Here is a 21,610-nt window from a genome sequence, read left to right on the forward strand (position 1 = left end):
TCTTATGAATTGACAGTGTTAAATTTTAATTGGGTATTAAAACAGAGGAATTACATTCCTTCAACAGGGTGCTTTGCTGGTGACACTGTCAGTGATTTATTTAGAGTTCAATAACGAGCATGGCTACCACAGCATTCTGTAGCGATACGCAATCCCATCTGGTTTGCGCTTAGTGGGACTATCATTTGTTTTTCAACAGGACAATGACCCAACACACCTCCAGGCAGTGTAAGGGCTATTTGACCTAGAAGGAGAGTGATGGAGTGCTGCATCAGATGACCTGGCCTCCACAGTCACCCCACCTCAACCCAATTGAGATGATTTGGGTTGAGTTGGACTGCAGTGTGAAGGAGAAGAAGCCAACAAGTGCTCAGCATATGTGGGAACTTCTTCAAGAGAGAATGCCAAGAGTGTGCAAAGCTGTCATGAAGGCAAAGGGTGGCTACTTTGAATCATTCAAAATATAAATATATTTTGTTTGTAAAACCTTTTTCTTTCCAACATGTGTTATTTCATAGTTTTGATGTCCTCTCTATTATTCTACAATGTAGAAAATAGTAAAAATAAAGAAAACCCCTTGAAAGAGTAGGTATGTCAAAACCGTTGACAGGTTCTGTATGTTTTCTTAACAACAGGTTATGGTCAATAATATCAAAGGCTGCACTGAAATCTAACAGTACAGTTCCCTCAATGTCTACAGTGGTATTGTAGAACTCCTCCTCCCTGTCCACAGTGGTACTGCAGTAAGAACAAGGAGGTCTCCTCAATGTCTACAGTGGTACTGCAGTAAGAACAAGGAGGTCTCCTCCCTGTCCACAGTGGTACTGCAGTAAGAACAATGATATTATCTCCTCCATGTCTACAGTGGTACTGCAGTAAGAACAATGATATTATCTCCTCCCTGTCCACAGTGGTACTGCAGTAAGAACAATGATATTATCTCCTCCCTGTCCACAGTGGTACTGCAGTAAGAACAATGATATTATCTCCTCCCTGTCCACAGTGGTACTGCAGTAGGAACAATGATATTATCTCCTCCCTGTCCACAGTGGTACTGCAGTAAGAACAATGATATTATCTCCTCCCTGTCCACAGTGGTACTGCAGTAAGAACAATGATATTATCTCCTCCCTGTCCACAGTGGGACTGCAGTAAGAACAATGATATTATCTCCTCCCTGTCTACAGTGGTACTGCAGTAAGAACAATGATAGTATCTCCTCCCTGTCCACAGTGGTACTGCAGTAAGAACAATGATATTATCTCCTCCCTGTCTACAGTGGTACTGCAGTAAGAACAATGATATTATCTCCTCCCTGTCCACAGTGGTACTGCAGTAAGAACAATGATATTATCTCCTCCCTGTCCACAGTGGTACTGCAGTAAGAACAATGATATTATCTCCTCCCTGTCCACAGTGGTACTGCAGTAAGAACAATGATATTATCTCCTCCCTGTCCACAGTGGTACTGCAGTAAGAACAATGATATTATCTCCTCCCTGTCCACAGTGGTACTGCAGTAGGAACAATGATATTATCTCCTCACTGTCCACAGTGGTACTGCAGTAAGAACAATGATATTATCTCCTCCCTGTCCACAGTGGTACTGCAGTAAGAACAATGATATTATCTCCTCCCTGTCCACAGTGGTACTGCAGTAGGAACAATGATATTATCTCCTCCCTGTCCACAGTGGTACTGCAGTAGGAACAATGATATTATCTCCTCCCTGTCCACAGTGGTACTGCAGTAAGAACAATGATATTATCTCCTCCCTGTCCACAGTGGTACTGCAGTAAGAACAATGATATTATCTCCTCCCTGTCTACAGTGGTACTGCAGTAAGAACAATGATATTATCTCCTCCCTGTCCACAGTGGTACTGCAGTAAGAACAATGATATTATCTCCTCCCTGTCCACAGTGGTACTGCAGTAAGAACAATGATATTATCTCCTCCCTGTCCACAGTGGTACTGCAGTAAGAACAATGATATTATCTCCTCCCTGTCCACAGTGGTACTGCAGTAGGAACAATGATATTATCTCCTCCCTGTCCACAGTGGTACTGCAGTAAGAACAATGATATTATCTCCTCCCTGTCCACAGTGGTACTGCAGTAAGAACAATGATATTATCTCCTCCCTGTCCACAGTGGTACTGCAGTAAGAACAATGATATTATCTCCTCCCTGTCCACAGTGGTACTGCAGTAAGAACAATGATATTATCTCCTCCCTGTCCACAGTGGTACTGCAGTAAGAACAATGATATTATCTCCTCCCTGTCCACAGTGGTACTGCAATAAGAACAATGATATTATCTCCTCCCTGTCCACAGTGGTACTGCAGTAAGAACAATGATATTATCTCCTCCCTGTCCACAGTGGTACTGCAGTAGGAACAATGATATTATCTCCTCCCTGTCCACAGTGGTACTGCAGTAAGAACAATGATATTATCTCCTCCCTGTCCACAGTGGTACTGCAGTAAGAACAATGATATTATCTCCTCCCTGTCCACAGTGGGACTGCAGTAAGAACAATGATATTATCTCCTTCCTGTCTACAGTGGTACTGCAGTAAGAACAATGATAGTATCTCCTCCCTGTCCACAGTGGTACTGCAGTAAGAACAATGATATTATCTCCTCCCTGTCCACAGTGGTACTGCAGTAAGAACAATGATATTATCTCCTCCCTGTCCACAGTGGTACTGCAGTAAGAACAATGATATTATCTCCTCCCTGTCCACAGTGGTACTGCAGTAAGAACAATGATATTATCTCCTCCCTGTCCACAGTGGTACTGCAGTAAGAACAATGATATTATCTCCTCCCTGTCCACAGTGGTACTGCAGTAAGAACAATGATATTATCTCCTCCCTGTCCACAGTGGTACTGCAGTAGGAACAATGATATTATCTCCTCCCTGTCCACAGTGGTACTGCAGTAAGAACAATGATATTATCTCCTCCCTGTCCACAGTGGTACTGCAGTAAGAACAATTATATTATCTCCTCTCTGTCCACAGTGGTACTGCAGTAAGAACAATGATATTATCTCCTTCCTGTCTACAGTGGTACTGCAGTAAGAACAATGATATTATCTCCTCCCTGTCCACAGTGGTACTGCAGTAAGAACAATGATAGTATCTCCTCCCTGTCCACAGTGGTACTGCAGTAAGAACAATGATATTATCTCCTCCCTGTCCACAGTGGTACTGCAGTAAGAACAATGATATTATCTCCTCCCTGTCCACAGTGGTACTGCAGTAAAAACAATGATATTATCTCCTCCCTGTCCACAGTGGTACTGCAGTAGGAACAATGATATTATCTCCTCCCTGTCCACAGTGGTACTGCAGTAAGAACAATTATATTATCTCCTCCCTGTCCACAGTGGTACTGCAGTAGGAACAATGATATTATCTCCTCCCTGTCCACAGTGGTACTGCAGTAAGAACAATGATATTATCTCCTCCCTGTCCACAGTGGTACTGCAGTAAGAACAATTATATTATCTCCTCCCTGTCCACAGTGGTACTGCAGTAAGAACAATGATATTATCTCCTCCCTGTCCACAGTGGTACTGCAGTAGGAACAATGATATTATCTCCTCCCTGTCCACAGTGGTACTGCAGTAGGAACAATGATATTATCTCCTCCCTGTCCACAGTGGTACTGCAGTAAGAACAATGATATTATCTCCTCCCTGTCCACAGTGGTACTGCAGTAAGAACAATGATATTATCTCCTCCCTGTCCACAGTGGTACTGCAGTAGGAACAATGATATTATCTCCTCCCTGTCCACAGTGGTACTGCAGTAAAAACAATGATATTATCTCCTCCCTGTCCACAGTGGTACTGCAGTAAGAACAATGATATTATCTCCTCCCTGTCCACAGTGGTACTGCAGTAAGAACAATGATATTATCTCCTCCCTGTCCACAGTGGTACTGCAGTAGGAACAATGATATTATCTCCTCCCTGTCCACAGTGGTACTGCAGTAAGAACAATGATATTATCTCCTCCCTGTCCACAGTGGTACTGCAGTAAGAACAATGATATTATCTCCTCCCTGTCCACAGTGGTACTGCAGTAGGAACAATGATATTATCTCCTCCCTGTCCACAGTGGTACTGCAGTAAAAACAATGATATTATCTCCTCCCTGTCCACAGTGGTAGTGCAGTAAGAACAATGATATTATCTCCTCCCTGTCCACAGTGGTACTGCAGTAAGAACAATGATATTATCTCCTCCCTGTCCACAGTGGTACTGCAGTAAGAACAATTATATTATCTCCTCCCTGTCCACAGTGGTACTGCAGTAAAAACAAGGAGGTCTCCTCCTCCCTGTCCACAGTGGTACTGCAGTAAGAACAATGATATTATCTCCTCCCTGTCTACAGTGGTACTGCAGTAAAAACAATGATATTATCTCCTCCCTGTCCACAGTGGTACTGCAGTAAGAACAATTATATTATCTCCTCCCTGTCCACAGTGGTACTGCAGTAAGAACAATGATATTATCTCCTCCCTGTCCACAGTGGTACTGCAGTAAGAACAATTATATTATCTCCTCCCTGTCCAAAGTGGTACTGCAGTAAGAACAATGATATTATCTCCTCCCTGTCCACAGTGGTACTGCAGTAGGAACAATGATATTATCTCCTCCCTGTCCACAGTGGTACTGCAGTAAAAACAATGATATTATCTCCTCCCTGTCCACAGTGGTAGTGCAGTAAGAACAATGATATTATCTCCTCCCTGTCCACAGTGGTACTGCAGTAAGAACAATGATATTATCTCCTCCCTGTCCACAGTGGTACTGCAGTAAGAACAATTATATTATCTCCTCCCTGTCCACAGTGGTACTGCAGTAAAAACAAGGAGGTCTCCTCCTCCCTGTCCACAGTGGTACTGCAGTAAGAACAATGATATTATCTCCTCCCTGTCTACAGTGGTACTGCAGTAAAAACAATGATATTATCTCCTCCCTGTCCACAGTGGTACTGCAGTAAGAACAATTATATTATCTCCTCCCTGTCCACAGTGGTACTGCAGTAAGAACAATGATATTATCTCCTCCCTGTCCACAGTGGTACTGCAGTAAGAACAATTATATTATCTCCTCCCTGTCCACAGTGGTACTGCAGTAAGAACAATGATATTATCTCCTCCCTGTCCACAGTGGTACTGCAGTAAGAACAATGATATTATCTCCTCCCTGTCCACAGTGGTACTGCAGTAGGAACAATGATATTATCTCCTCCCTGTCCACAGTGGTACTGCAGTAAAAACAATGATATTATCTCCTCCCTGTCCACAGTGGTAGTGCAGTAAGAACAATGATATTATCTCCTCCCTGTCCACAGTGGTACTGCAGTAAGAACAATGATATTATCTCCTCCCTGTCCACAGTGGTACTGCAGTAAGAACAATTATATTATCTCCTCCCTGTCCACAGTGGTACTGCAGTAAAAACAAGGAGGTCTCCTCCTCCCTGTCCACAGTGGTACTGCAGTAAGAACAATGATATTATCTCCTCCCTGTCCACAGTGGTACTGCAGTAAGAACAATGATATTATCTCCTCCCTGTCCACAGTGGTACTGCAGTAAGAACAATGATATTATCTCCTCCCTGTCCACAGTGGTACTGCAGTAAGAACAATGATATTATCTCCTCCCTGTCCACAGTGGTACTGCAGTAAGAACAATGATATTATCTCCTCCCTGTCTACAGTGGTACTGCAGTTTAGATGTTCCGCATAACTTATTTGCATAAAGGTAACCTGTTTAAAATTGATTTCCTCTTTCACTGTGATTAACGTATTTTTAATTTGTTCTTTCTGGTTTGTTTTATGGTACATAGTTTTGTTGTAAACAGAAAGGTCTTAATCTGTCAATGTTTGTTTTTTAAATAAAGATGTCCCTCTAAAAATACCTTATTACAAGCATGAATGACAACTTTGAGAGAACTTGAATGTTATTATATTACTGAGAATGATGCATTTGACAAATAGGTGCGAAGCCTGCAGCATTAGCTGAGTGGTGAGGTTTTAAGAACTTGACACAATATAGTATATTATGTTGCATGATACGAGTTTTGTCATTTTTGGAGGTTGCCAATGCCCCTTATGAATAACCTTATTGACAGTGGTGTAAAGTACTTAAGTAAAAAATACTTTAAAGTACTACCTAAGAGTATTTTGGGGGTATATGTACTACATATGACTATTTATATTTTTGCCACTTCATACATTTACCCTGACACCCAAAACCAAATTTCGACAGGAAAATGGTCCAATTCACACACTTATCAAGAGAACATCCCTGGTCATCCCTACTGCCTCTGATCTGGCGGACTCACTAAACACAAATGCTTACTTTGTAAGTTAGGTCTTAGTGTTGGATTGTGCCCCTGGCTATCCATAAATAAATAAAATCAAGAAAATTGTGCCGTCTGGTTTGCCTAATAGGAGGAATTTGAAATGATGAAAACAAATACTTAAAAACTTTTACTCATGTAGTATTTACTTGGTGACCACATTTTACTTGAGTCATATTCTATAAAGGAATCTTTACTTTTACTCAGAATGACAAATGAGTACTTTTTCCAGCACTGCTTATTGATTAGGTACTTTCTTTCATTCGTTATCTCCCTCTTCCTTTGCTCTCCCTCTCTCTCTCTCTCTCTCTCTCTCTCTCTCTCTCTCTCTCTCTCTCTCTCTCTCTCTCTCTCTCTCTCTCTCTTTCCTTCTCTCTCCATCCCTCTTTCCTTAGGTCATGATCTAATTCCAGGACTCATATTATCACCCATCTATAATTAAATGATCAGCCTCTATGTTTTATCAGACACAAGATAGAGAATATACATTACCATACAATTCATAACACAAGTTATATAACAAATTATTTGGGTGTGAGAGCTGAATGGGGGGACATTGGGACACCTGTTCCTTTGTGTGCTGAGGTGAACCCCCAGCTCATTTCCATAGCCCAGTACGTATATTGTCTGCAGAGCTGTGGTACACTATCGTCCGATGCCCACTGGTTGCACTTGTTGCGTAGGTTGGTACACCACAGCTCTAAGGTGAAATGTCTCCTAGGTACAGGTCTAGGATCAGCTTCCCCTCCCCCAATCCTAACCTTAACCATTAGTGTGGAAAATGATACACTGACTCAGGATCAGCATCTAGGGGCAACTTCACCCTCCACCACAGCCATTTACTGTGGCTCACGCCTGTTTTGTATCCAACTCCCTGCAGGTAAAGTAGCTCTGTACCACAAGAGTTCACCTGCTCTACTGACCACCTCATTTGCCCCAAAGTTTATGGATCTCACTCATGGTCTTCTCTGTTGCGAGGAACATTGCTAGAAATATATTTATTTATTTATTTATTTATTTTTACCATTCCTATGTTGAGTTTATTGTAGAATCAAGAAATCACTGACTCTTCGTGTCACTTCTGACGTATCAGAGATCTTTGTTGCAGGAGAACTGTGTTAAAACTTGAAAACAGTCTGGAGCTGTAAGATTTTCTGTGGATTCTCCAACAGCAAATTATGATATGACATGACAATACATCAACATAAGTGTTTAACTATGCAAATTAGTCTGTATATATACAATTTGTTCCAGCTGGTGAAGAGGTGCTATCGATGGGTGTTAGGAAACAAAGCTTTGCTCTGAACAATTCTTCAGCCAGAGGATCGAAACGGTCAAGAACTTGTAGCTTGCTGCTTAATGACAGCCAAGGATTTTTCCAAAATGGAGGTAAATATCGTTCATTCTAATGCCTTTTGTGACAATTAGGGGTTGTACGTTACTTAAGTTGTGTGTCTGTGTGTTGTGCTTCAATGCATTTACCGTAAATGGTCAAAACATTTGTTCTGTGTCTTTTTAGGTAAATTAAGTTGTGAATTCATTAAGTAATTCATGGTGTTATACACATTGTGTTAATTATCAAACATACACTAAACAATGGACCGTATCTCTAAAATACAGTTTGACCTTTGAACCTAACAGTGATTTTTTAAATGACTATTTCAGTCTCAACGATGGTGGGTCAGTTCCCACCAGGTTCTGTTCATCATGTGCTGCATCATGGTACAGGGTAGGTACAGCTTGGACACGGGAAAAAAATGAGTAAAGTCAACTAAATTATGCTAAGTAAAGTTAAAATATTCTAGTTGAGTAATAGTTTGTTTTCATTTATTCTTTAGTTTTATGTTCACTTTTTGATATTACTTGGGGTAGCTGATACCTTAACCATCAAGTTCTTAACATAATGTATTTGTGGGTTTGCAGTCAATTCATTTCACTATCATATGAAAAAGTAGCAAGTCTTCATCATTCTAAGAAGATTCTAATAATGATATCTACAATACGCAAGAACCCCATTAGTTGGTAAAATGAAAGACTTTTCACTGAAGATGATCAGATATTTGACCTCATTTACCAGATTCTCGTATCCAGAACAACATACAGTAGAGAGTGAATACATTTTCATCCTGGTCCCCTGTGGGAATTGAACCCACAACTCTGGTGTTGAAAGTGCCATGTTCTACTAACTGAGGAACACAGGACCATAACAAAACCACAATTTAAAGCAGCATGGTTACCATTGTTTCCCCAGCGCCATGCCTGAGATGTAAGATAGTGGTGAACTGCACCAACCCCAACACCATATCCCTTCTGGCCGCCCTGGAGAACGTCATGAAGTTGTACTCCATACGACCTGTCATGAACCTCTCAACCCCCACCAACATCAGCATGTACTTCACCCTCTACGGCATCCTGGGTGTGGTAAGGAGTAGTAGGACAGCATGGTATCCCTTTCAACTAGTTCACCTGAGGAGACATACCATTAAATCCATCAATGTATTTGACATGTGCTATATAGTTCTGAATGTTCCTCCACATCCTGTTTTGTAGATCTATTGAAAATGTGTCTTTATTGCCTTTACTTTGTATCCTACAACAAAAAGTAATTCTCTTTTCAGGAGGAAAAAGCACAACTGTTGTACACCTACATTTGGCTGGTGAAGGTGAGCATATTATTTTATTATTTTTGCAAGTATACGTACACAGTGTATGGGAGTCATTATCAATGTGCACTTTGGTTTCTGATTCTCCTACAGCACGTTACTTCACATTACTTCATATTTGTTAGGGCACCAATATGTACTGGATAGCAATAGTAATATATATTTGGTTAAAACAAACCAAATACATTTAATCTTTGAATGTATCCTAACATCATATTATAATTTTAAATGCTGCTTACAAACATATTGTATTGTTGCTAATGTGTTGTTTTAGGAATGGGAGAATGAATTTTTCAGCTGGGACCCAGTCCAATGCGGCTCTGCCAATATTTCTCTCCCCAGGGAAAGGTTCTGGTCACCAGATGTGGTAATCAATGAATTGTGAGTTAAACATCTCTATAGTCTATATAGATACGATATACTTATTTTTTTGATGAAACATTGACTTTGGTCTTCCTGATATTAGCCCATAGAAACACATTGAATAACAGACTAATACATGGAAAAACACAATCAAAAAATGATGAAAAGGAAGTTTGTTTTAAAGTGTCTGTCCTATATCTGAGAGATAAACGAAAGATCAGGACATGTATCATTTTTTTGACCAATATTTAAACTCTTTTTTTGGCACTAAAACTACTTCAACATACACTGAACAAAAATATAAACGCGACATGCAACAATTTCAACAATTTTACTGAGTTACAGTTCATAGGAGGAAATCAGTCAATTGAAATAAATTCATTAGACCCTAATCTATGGATTTCACATGATTGAGAATACAGATATGTATATATTGATTACAGATACCTTAAAAAAACATAACAAATGGGCCTAAGGATGGGCCCTGCGGTACTTTTGTGCATTCAAATTGACAATTGATCAAATTGTGTTTGTTGTCCGTAACTTATGCCTGCGCATACCATAACCCCACCGTCACCATAGAGCACTCTGTTCACAATGTTCACAATGTTGGCGTCAGGAAACCACTAGCCCTCACAACGCCATACACATGGTCTGCGCTTGTGTGGCCGGTTGGACGTACTGCGAGATTCTCTAAAATGACATTGGAGGCAGCTTATGGTGGAGAAATGAACATTCAAATCTCTGCCAACAGCTCTGGTGGACATGCCTGCAGTCAGCATGCCAATTGCACGCTCCCTCAAAACTTGAGACATCTCTTGTGACATAACTACCCCTTTTACAGTGGCCCTTTATTGTCCCCAGCACAAGGTGCACCTGTGTAATAATCATGCTGTATAATCAGTTTCTTGATATGCCACACGTGTCAGGTGGATGGATTACCTAATCCATCCACCTGACACATGTGGCATATCAAGGCATATCAAGAAACTGATTATACAGCGTGATTATTACACAGGTGCACCTTGTGCTGGGGACATTGGCATGCTGACTGCAGGCATGTCCACACACTTTCTGTCAAGGTGGCTACTTTGAAGAATCTCAAATATATATTTTTAAAAATATATATTTCACCTTTGTTTAACCATGTAGGCTAGTTGAGAACAAGTTCTCATTTACAACTGCGACCTGGCCAAGATAAATTAAAGCAGTGCGACACAAACAACAACACAGAGTTACACATGGAGTAAAACAAACATACAGTCAATAATACAGTAGAAAAGTCTATATACAGTGTGAGCAAATGAGGTAAGATAAGGGAGGTAAGGCAATAAATAGGTCATAGTGGCAAAATAATTAAGATCAGGAATTGGCTTTGGGGGTGACCAGTGAAATATACCTGCTGGAGCGCGTACTACGGGTGGGTGCTGCTATGGTGACCAGTGAGCTGAGATAAGGCGGGGCTTTACCTAGCAATGACTTATAGATGACCTGGAGCCAGTGGGTTTGGCGACGAATATGAAGCGAGGGCCAGCCAACGAGAACATACAGGTCGCAGTGGTGGGTAGTATATGGGGCTTTGGTGACAAAACGGGGGGCACTGTGATAGACTGCATCAAATTTATTGAGTAGAGTGTTGGAGGCTATTTTGTAAATGACATCGCCGAAGTCAAGGATTGGTAGGATAGTCAGTTTTACGAGGGTATGTTTGACAGCATGAGTGAAAGATGCTTTGTTGCGAAATAGGAAGCCGATTCTAGATTTAATTTTGGATTAGAGATGCTTAATGTGAGTCTGGAAGGAGAGTTTACAGTCTAACCAGACACCTGAAGAGCATGCGTTTAGTTTTACTTGCATTTAAGAGCAGTTGGAGGCCACAGAAGGAGAGTTGTATGGCATTGAAGCTCGTCTGGAGGTTAGTTTACACAGTGTCCAGAGTAAAAAAGTAAAAAGAAGTAAAAAGAATAGTGTCGTCTGCGTAGAGGTGGATCAGGGAATCACCAGCAGCAAGAGAGGCATCAATGATGTTTACAGAGAAAAGAGTCGGCCTGAGAATTGAACCCTGTGGCACCCCCATAGAGACTGCCAGAGGTCCGGGCAACAGGCCCTCCGATTTGACACACTAAACTCTGTCTGATAAGTAGTTGGTGAACCAGATGAGGCAGTCATTTGAGAATCCAAGGCTATTGAGTCTGCCGATAAGAATGTGGTCATTGACAGAGTTGAAAGCCGGTCGATGAAGACGGCTGCACAGTACTCTCTTTTTTTGATGGCGGTTATGATATCATTTAGGACCTTGGGCGTGGCTGAGGTGCACCCATGAACAGCTTAGAAACCAGATTGCATTGCGGAGAAGGTACGGTGGGATTTGAAATGGTCGGTGATTTGTTTGTTAACTTGGCGTTCAAAGACCTTGGAAAGGCAGGTTAGGATAGATATGGGTCTGTAGCAGTTTGGGTCTAGAGTGTCTCCCCCTTTGAAGAGGGGGATGACCGCGGAAGATTTCCAATATTTGGGGATCTCAGACGATACGAAAGAGAGGTTGAACAGGCTAGTAATAGGGGTTGCAACAATTTTGGCGGTTAATTTTAGAGAGGGTCCAGATTGTCTTTCAGAACATCAGCTATCTGGATTTGGGTGAAGGAGAAATGGGGGAGGCTTGGGCAAGTTGCTGTGGGGGGCGCAGGGCTGTTGACCGGGGTAGAGGTAGCCAGGTGGAAAGCATGGCCAGTCATAGAAAAATGCTTCTTGAAATTCTCGATTATCGTAGATTTATCAGTGGTGACAGTGTTTCCTAGCCTCAGTGCAGGGCAGCTCGGATGAGGTGCTCTTATTCTCCATGGACTTTACAGAGTTCCAGAACTTTTTGGAGTTTGTGCTACAGGATGCAAATTTCTGTTTGAAAAAGCTGACCTTTGCTTTACTGCCTGTGTATATTGCCTGTGTATATTGGTTCCCAACTTCCCTGAAAAGTTGCATATCGCGGGGGCTATTCGATGCTAATGCAGTACGCCACAGGATGTTTTTGTGCTGGTCAAGGGCACTCAGGTCTGAAGTGAACCAAGGGCTATATCTGTTCCTGGTTCTACATTTTTTGAATGGGGCATGCTTATTTAAGATGGTGAGGAAAGCACTTTTAAAGAACAACCAGGCATCCTCTACTAACGGAATGAGGTAAACATCCTTCCAGGATACCCAGGCCAGGTCGATTAGAAAAGCCTGCTCACTGAAGTGTTTTAGGGAGCGTTTTACAGTGATGAGGGGTGGTCATTTGACCGCAGACCCATTACGGACGCAGGCAATGAGGCAGTCATCCCTGAGATCTTGGTTGAAGACAGCAGAGGTGTATTCAAAGGGCAGGTTGGTTAGGATGATATCTATAAGGGTGCCCGTGTTTACGGATTTGGGGTTGTACCTGGTAGGTTCATTGATCATTTGTGTGAGATTGAGGGCATCTAGCTTAGATTGTAGGATGGCCGGGGTGTTAAGCATGTCCCAGTTTAGGTCAGCTAACAGCACAAGCACTGAAGATAGATGGGGGGCAATCAATCCACATATAGTGTCCAGGGCACAGCTGGGGGCAGAAGGTGGTCTATAGCAAGCGGCAAAGGTGAGAGACTTGTTTCTGGAAAGGTGAATTTTTTAAAGTAGAAGCTCAAATTGGATAGTAAGACTGAACTCTGCAGGCTCTCTCTGCAGTAGATTGCAACTCCGCCCCTTTTGGCAGTTCTATCTTGTGAGAAAATGTTATAGTTAGGGATGGAAATTTCAGGGGTTTTGGTGGTTGGCAGAATGTGCTAAGGCAGTGAATAAAACACTTAGGGAGGAGGAGGCTTCTAATATTAACATGCATGAAACAAAGCACTGCAATTACTCAGACACCATTAATTTGGCTCTGCTACTACCAAACGTTGAGTTCTCTATATTTCTAGCATTACTATTGTTTCAGAAAATACTTCTTGTTTTACTCATAGGATTATTCTTATTATATTTTTTTTGGGGGGAAGGATATCCTTACAAACATTTTAATTCTGCCCCTTTTTATTGCACTTGTAACAGATTCAGTCACAATTAAAAAATATAAAACATATGATTTATATCATGCCCATGGTTTGAAATTGTTTCACCCTGTTTTACAGTATGGATGAAAACAGATCTCCTATCATCCCTTATGTGTACATTAAGCACACTGGTAAAGTGCGAGAAGCCAAACCTGTCAGAGTGGTTAGCTCCTGTAACCTGGACATCTACACCTTCCCCTTTGACGTCCAGAACTGCACCTTCACCTTCAACTCCTACATCCACCGCGGTAAGACGTCAATGCAACCATGCTTTAGGGCCTCTTTGAACATAAGGATCCTATGCCAAACCCATCGCTCCTTCTCTCCCAAAAAAACATTGAAATGATATGATAGATGTGAAACACGATGGTCCATTGGTTCAACTGAGTTTTTGATCAATTACTCGGTGTCAACCAAGGGATCTGTTTGGTGTTAGGCCCAAGTTTACCATCCCCTCAGTACAGATTATGTTCTGCTTCCATATAGGTTCAATCCATTCATCCCAGGATGTCCCATTCATTTTTCTCCCCTGCAGTGTCGGACATAAGGATTATTTTAGGGAAGAAGGTGGAGGACATCCTGAAACGCTCCATTAGCGTGTTGTCCACCGAAGGGGAGTGGGAGCTGATGGACATCAAATCCAGGAGGTTCAATTTATCAGCACCCGATCAGGGAGAAAGCAACCCATATGATGAGCTCGGCTTCTACGTACGAACCCAAAGCACTGCAATTTCTCAGATGCCATTAATTTGGCTCTACTACTACAGAACGTTGGGTTCTCTATATTCCGAGCATAACAATTGTTTCAGAGAGTACTTCATGTTTCACACATAGGATGCTAACCCGGCTAATTATGGCTTTGTCTTGTCTGAAATGGGAATATGTTGCATAACACCAAAACACCCTTGAAGGTTGACATTGACCGTTGTGTCTCTGAACTGTAGATTGTCCTGAGGCGCAGAGCAACCCTCTATGTGGTGAACCTCCTGATCCCCAGCTTCTTTCTCATCACTGTGGATCTCTTCAGCTTCCTGCTGCCTCCCCAGAACGTGGACCGCTCCTCCTTCAAGATGAGCCTTATTTTTGGCTACTCCGTCTTCCTGCTCATCGTGAATGACCTGCTGCCAGTCACAGGAAGCACCATACCATTGATAAGTGAGTATGAGAGCCTCCCAGGTGGTGCAGTGGTCTAAGGCACTGCATTGCAGTGCTAGATGTGTCACCAGAAACTCTGGGATCGAGCCCAGGCTCTGTCGCAGCCAGCTGTGACCAGGAGGTCCATGGGGCGACGCAGAGCATTGTCCTGATTAGGGAGGGTTTGGCTGGCAGGGTTATCCTTGTCTCATCATGCACTAGTCACTCCTGTGGTGGGCTGGGTGCAGTGCAGGTGTTTCCTATGGCACATTGGGTTGGATGTACTGTCTTCTGGGTTGTGTCAAGAAGCAGTGCAGTTGGGTTGTGTTTCAGAGGATAGCCTCTCCTGAGTCTGTGCAGGAGGTGCAGTGATAAGACAAGACTAACTACCAATTGGATACCATGAAAAGGGGGTCAAAAAAAGATAAGTGAAAACATGTGTACTGGAAACACAATTTTTGTCGTAAGTCATAGAGTTAGGTGTTATTTAATTAGCTGAAGTCCACTTCCTTTGTCCTCCTAAGAGTGGCTGAATATTTTACTCTCTTCACCTCCCGCACATGCAGATGTGTTCTTCGCCATCTGCTTGGCTCTGATGGTGGCCAGCCTGCTGGAGACTATTCTCATCACCAACCTCCTGGTCGGCTCCAGTAACTTCCACCCAGTGCCTGGCTGGGTCCGAGTGCTCGTCCTGCGCTTCATGGGCACCCTCGTCTGGCTGCCTCAGAAATCCGGAGAGGACAAGATCATCCTCAATCCAGTTGCAGGAGGTACCCTGTCTGATCCTCCAGGGATTTACAATTACACAGACTTTCATTCAGTTAGCAGATCCTTGACTTGTTCAACCCAATGCAATATAGTGAAGCATTTAATCACAGGCCTGAACAGTAACATAAATGCAGGAATCACTCTGATACATTTTTCCAGACACTTGACTAGGTCCGACCTTAGACAACCAATCATTTCTGTCTTTAGGAGGTATATTCATAATTTCACCTTCTCCCTTCCTTCCCTCGTCTCTAAGAAACAGACGTGAAAGTCTGCCCTCTAGTGACGGTGGAGAGACAGGTTCAAACAGGAGAACCAGGTAAGATGTGGGCAGAGGCAGGCGATCCAGCCCTGGCGGAGCTGAGGAATCTGGGCAATGAGCTCCAGTCCATCCGCCTCCAGGTGGCCCAGCATGTGGACGGGAACCAGATCTCCCAGGACTGGATGCAGGTGGGCTACATCCTCGACCGGCTGCTGTTTGGTGTCTACTGCATCTTCATCACCTTCAGCTTCATCGTCATCATCAGCATCTGGAGTAATTCGTGCAACCAGTGATGTCATTACAAAAAATAGGTGGTTAAACGCCATTCGTTGTGAATAAAGTAACGCTCCCTATATTTTCTCTGCATTTTTCCACGATCGGTGGCTAAATTTATGTGTTAGATAGAAAATGTGTGGAAAGAGTGCTTACCCTCCACTACAAGACCTAAGAGTCTCCCATGTTGTCAACTGCTGTTTAGATTTAAAAACAATTACCTTAAAATTAGCATAACTTTAACAATTGTTTGTTTGATCTTCTGGCTTCACTGAGTAAGTGTGTTGACTTATATATTACTATATTAGAGGAAATATATTTTTCTTTGACAAATAAACATGCTTTCACAAAAACCACTGTTTCATTACAAACAACAATTCATTGGGGTCATCTGAGACGTTTTCTGAATTGTAATGTTGATGGTGGATCAATGATGATGAAGATGAAGATCTGTCACGCAAGACACGGATCAATGACATGCAAAGTAGGGGGATCATCCAATAACCACATCCTTGTTTGAGTAGAGTGTCGACATACAGGAAGTTATTTTGTTGTATTTTATTAGGATCCCCATTTTCTGTTACAAAAACAGCAGCTACTCTTCCTGGGGTCCAACACAAAACATGAAACATGACGATACAGAACATTAATAGACAAGAACAGCTCAAGGACAGAACTAAATCAATTTAAAAATGTCACACATAGTCTACATGTCAATACATTCACAAAAAAATCTAAGTCAAGATAGGGGGGAGACATTGTGCCATGAGGTGTTGCTTTACTTTGAAAACAGGTTTGCTGTTCATTTGAGCAATATGAGACGGAAGGGAGTTTCAGGCAATAATGTCTCTATATAATTTGTTAACTTTCTTGATTTTGCTCTGGATTTGGGGACTGTGAAAAGACCCCTGGTGGCGTGTCTGGTGGGGTAAGTGTGTGTGTCAGAGCTGTGCAAGTTTACTATGGAAACCATTTGCAATTTGCAACATACAGTATCAATGTTTCTTCTAAAAAGAAGAAGTGATGCAGTCAGTCTTTCCTCAACTCTCAGCCAAGAGAGACTGGCATGAATAGTATTTATATTAGCTCTCTGATTACAATGAAGTGCAAGACGTGCCACTCTGTTCTGGACCAGCTGCAGCTTAACTAGGTCTTTCTTTGTAGTACTTGACCACACAACTGGACAATAATCAAGACAAAACTAGAGTCTGCAGGACTGTTTGAAGTGTGGTGTCAAAAAGCAGAGCATCTCTTTATTACAGACAGACCTCTCCCCATCTTTACAACCATTGAATCTTTGTGTTTTGACCCGGACAGTTTACAATCGAAGGTAACACCAAGTAATTCAATCTCCTCAAGTTGTTCAACAGCCACACTTTCATTACCAGATTCAGCTGAGGTCTCGAACTTACGGAACGATTTGTACCAAATACAGTGTTCTTAGTTTTAGAGATGTTCACTTCCAGTTTGTTACTGGCCACCCATTCCAAATCTGACTACAACTCCTTGTTAAGGGATTCAGTCACTTCATTAGCTGTGTTTGCTGAAACGAACATGGTTGAATCATCAGCATACATAGACACACAGACTTTGTTTAATGCCAGTGGCAGGTCATTGGTAAAAATAGAAGAGTAGATTTATCTGGGGTGACAGTGTTTCCTAGCCTCAGTGCAGTGGGCAGCTGGGAGGAGGTGCTCTTATTCTCCATGGACTTTACAGTGTCCCAAAACTTTTTGGAATTAGTGCTACAGGATGCAAATTTCTGTTTGAAAAAGCTAATAAAACAAACTTAGGGAGGAGGTTTCTGATGTGCACATGCATGAAACCAAGGCTTTTATAGTTACAGAAGTCAACGAATGAATAGGTATGTAGTACCTGGGAATGTAGTACTGGGGGCTACAGGGCCTGGGTTAACCTCTTTATCACCAGAGGAACAGAGAAGTAGGATGAGGGTAGGGCTAAAGGCTATAAGAGGTTGTGTAAGAGCTATTTAACCAGGATGGAGCGTGATGGAGTGCTGCATCAGATGATCTGACCTCCACAATCACCCAACTTCAACCCAATTGAAATGGTTTGGGATGAGTTGGACTGCAGCGTGAAGGAAAAGCAGCCAACAACTGCTCAGCATAAGTAGTAAGTGTGCAAAACTTAGTGTGCAAAACTGTTATCAAGGAAAAGGGTGGCCACTTTGAAGAATTTAAAATGCACACTATATTTTAATTTGTTTAAAATGTTTTTAATTCCCAAATTACTCAACATGTGTTATTTCATAGTTTTGATGTCTTCTCTATTATGCTACAATGTAGAAAATAGTAAAAAATAAAGAAAAACCCTTGAAAGATTAGATACTGTATGTCAAAACTTTTGACTGGTTCTGTATGTTTTCTTAACAACAGGTTATGATCGATAATATCAAAGGCTGCACTGAAATCTAACAGTACAGTTCCCTCAATGTGTACAGTGGTACTGTAGATCTCCTCCTCCCTGTCTACAGTGGTACTGTAGATCTCCTCCTCCCTGTCTACAGTGGTACTGTAGATCTCCTCCCTGTCTACAGTGGTACTGTAGATCTCCTCCATGTCTACAGTGGTACTGTAGATCTCCTCCTCCCTGTCTACAGTGGTACTGTAGATCTCCTCCTCCCGGTCTACAGTGGTACTGTAGATCTCCTCCTCCCGGTCTACAGTGGTACTGTAGATCTCCTCCTCCCTGTCTACAGTGGTACTGTAGATCTCCTCCTCCCTGTCTACAGTGGTACTGTAGATCTCCTCCTCCCTGTCTATAGTGGTACTGTAGATCTCCTCCTCCCTGTCTACAGTGGTACTGTATATCTCCTCCATGTCTACAGTGGTACTGTAGATCTCCTCCATGTCTACAGTGGTACTGTAGATCTCCTCCCTGTCTACAGTGGTACTGTACATCTCCTCCCTGTCTACAGTGGTACTGTAGATCTCCTCCTCCCTGTCTATAGTGGTACTGTAGATCTCCTCCTCCCTGTCTACAGTGGTACTGTATATCTCCTCCATGTCTACAGTGGTACTGTAGATCTCCTCCATGTCTACAGTGGTACTGTAGATCTCCTCCATGTCTACAGTGGTACTGTAGATCTCCTCCCTGTCTACAGTGGTACTGTAGATCTCCTCCCTGTCTACAGTGGTACTGTACATCTCCTCCCTGTCTACAGTGGTACTGTAGATCTCCTCCTCCCTGTCTACAGTGGTACTGCAGTAATCGCACCGAAAGAGATGGCCGCCGTTTTACCCCTAACCTATCGTGTTATTGTGCATGTTTTTTCACCTTATTTGTAACTCATTTTGTACATAATATTTCTGCGACCGGGTCTTATGACTGAAAAGAGCTTCTTGATATTAGGGCAGCGATTACTCCCCCCGTACTGGAGGAATTCTTCTTCAACGAGTCGGACGGGGAGGATTTACTCCAGACACCCGACAAGGCCCTCATCTCTGTCATTCACAGGAGGAAAAGACTGAGATATTGTGGATGACAGTCCGGGTGCCTTGTAAGGATCCGTCGCCGAGACGGTAATCTGCCTTTACCATCAGTCCTATTAGCCAACGTACAATCAATCTATAATAAAATAGACAAACTACGAGCACTTATATCCTACCAACGGGACGTTAAAAACTGTAATATCTTATGTTTCACAGAGTCGTGGCTGAACGACGACATGAATAATATACAACTGGTAGGCTTTAAGCTTTTTCGGCAGGATAGAACAGCGGCCTCTGGTAAGACAAGGGGTGGTGGTCTATGTATATTTGGTAAGACAAGGGGCGGCGGTCTATGTATATCTGGTAAGACAAGGGGTGGTGGTCTATGTGTATCTGGTAAGACAAGGGGTGGTCTATGTATATCTGGTAAGACAAGGGGCGGTGGTCTATGTATATTTGGTAAGACAAGGGGCGGTGGTCTATGTATATCTGGTAAGACACGGGGTGGTGGTCTATGTGTATCTGGTAAGACAAGGGTGGTCTATGTATATCTGGTAAGACAAGGGGCGGTGGTCTATGTGTATCTGGTAAGACAAGGGGCGGTGGTCTATGTATATCTGGTAAGACAAGGGGTGGTCTATGTATATCTGGTAAGACAAGGGGTGGTGGTCTATGTATATCTGGTAAGACAAGGGGTGGTGGTCTATGTATATCTGGTTAAGACAAGGGGCGGCGGTCTATGTATATTTGGTAAGACAAGGGGCGGCGGTCTATGTATATTTGGTAAGACAAGGGGCGGTGGTCTATGTATATCTGGTAAGACAAGGGGTGGTCTATGTATATTTGGTAAGACAAGGGGTATGTACATTTGTAAACAACAGCTGGTGCACGAAATCTAAGGAAGTCTCGAGGATTTGTAGGATTTGCACCTCGCCTGAGGTAGAGTATCTCATGATAAGCTGTAGACCACACTATTTACCAAGAGAGTTTACATCTATGTTTTTCGTAGCTGTCTATATACCATCGCAGACCGATGCTGATACTAAGACCACAATCAATGAGCTGTATACGGCCATAATCAAACAGGAAAACGCTCATCCAGAGGCGGCACTCCTAGTCGCTGGGGACTTTCATGCAGGGAAACTCAAATAAGTTTGACCTCATTTCTATCAGCATGTTAAATGTGCAACCAGAGGAAAAAACTCTAGACCACCTTTACACCACACACAGAGACGTGTTCAAACCTCTAGACCACCTTTACACCACACACAGAGACGTGTTCATACCTCTAGACCACCTTTACACCACACACAGAGACCCATACAAACCTCTAGACCACCTTTACACCACACACAGAGACCCATACAAAGCTCTAGACCACCTTTACACCACACACAGAGATGTGTTCAAACCTCTAGACCACCTTTACACCACACACAGAGATGTGTTCAAAGCTTCCCCTTGCCATCCATTTGGCAAATCTGACCATAATTCTATCCTCCTGATTCCTGCTTAGAAGCAAAAACTAAAGCAGGAAGCACCACTGACTCGGTCAGATGAAGCAGATGCTAAGCTACAGGACTGTTTTGCTAGCACAGACTGGAATATGTTCCGGGATTCTTCTGATGGCATTGAGGAGTATATCGCATCAGTCACTGGCTTCATCGATAAGTGCATAGATGATGTCGTCCCCACAATGACAGTACGTACATACCAACCAGAATCCATGAATTACAGGCAACATCCACACTGAGCTAAAGGATAGAGCTTCCGCTTTCAAGGAGTGGGACTCTAACCCGGAAGCTTAAAATAAATCCCGCTAAGCCCTCCGACGAACAGGCAAAGTGTCAATACAGGACTAAGATTGAATCGTACTACACCGGCTCCAATGCTATTTGGGTGTGGCAGGGCTTGCAAACTATTACAGACTATAAAAAGAAGCACAGCCACGAGCTGCCCTGTGACATGAACCTACCAGATGAGCTAAATTACATCTATGCTCACCTTGAGGCAAGTAACACTGAAACATACATGAGAGCACCAGCTGCTCCGAGCGACTGTGTAATCACGCTCTCCATAGCCGATGTGAGTAAGACCTTTAAACAGGTCAACATTCACAAGGCTGCAGGACCAGACAGATTACCAGGACGTGTACTCCAAGCATGCGCTGACCAAGTGTCTTCACTGACATTTTTAACCTCTCCCTGACTGATATCTGTAATACCAACATGTTTCTAGACCCACTCCA

The 21,610-nt window shown here is 42.7% G+C and overlaps 1 protein-coding gene and 1 long non-coding RNA gene across 2 annotated transcripts; both read left to right on the forward strand.

The window, feature by feature from the left end:
* Positions 1–8,728: 8,728 nt before the first annotated feature.
* LOC118943893 lies at positions 8,729–9,631 on the forward strand. Its single transcript, XR_005039281.1, has 3 exons — positions 8,729–8,807; positions 9,005–9,049; positions 9,324–9,631. It is a non-coding gene; the product is annotated as an uncharacterized LOC118943893 (long non-coding RNA).
* Positions 9,632–13,552: 3,921 nt separating this feature from the next.
* LOC110501328 (5-hydroxytryptamine receptor 3A) lies at positions 13,553–15,930 on the forward strand. Its single transcript, XM_036989290.1, has 5 exons — positions 13,553–13,721; positions 14,009–14,181; positions 14,418–14,628; positions 15,174–15,377; positions 15,632–15,930. The coding sequence occupies exons 1-5, from the start codon at positions 13,553–13,555 to the stop codon at positions 15,928–15,930; spliced, it is 1,056 nt and encodes a 351-aa protein (XP_036845185.1).
* Positions 15,931–21,610: the final 5,680 nt, after the last annotated feature.

Source organism: Oncorhynchus mykiss, chromosome 1 (assembly GCF_013265735.2).
Source record: "Oncorhynchus mykiss isolate Arlee chromosome 1, USDA_OmykA_1.1, whole genome shotgun sequence".
Classification (NCBI taxonomy): Eukaryota; Metazoa; Chordata; class Actinopteri; order Salmoniformes; family Salmonidae; genus Oncorhynchus; species Oncorhynchus mykiss.

Coding starts and splice junctions, on each gene's coding strand:
- LOC110501328 (XM_036989290.1), top strand. CDS start 13,553: ATGGATGAAAACAGATCTCCTATCATCCCTTATGTGTACATTAAGCAC. Junction 13,722..14,008: donor CAACTCCTACATCCACCGCG/GTAAGACGTCAA, acceptor TCTCCCCTGCAG/TGTCGGACATAAGGATTATT. Junction 14,629..15,173: donor AAGCACCATACCATTGATAA/GTGAGTATGAGA, acceptor CCGCACATGCAG/ATGTGTTCTTCGCCATCTGC.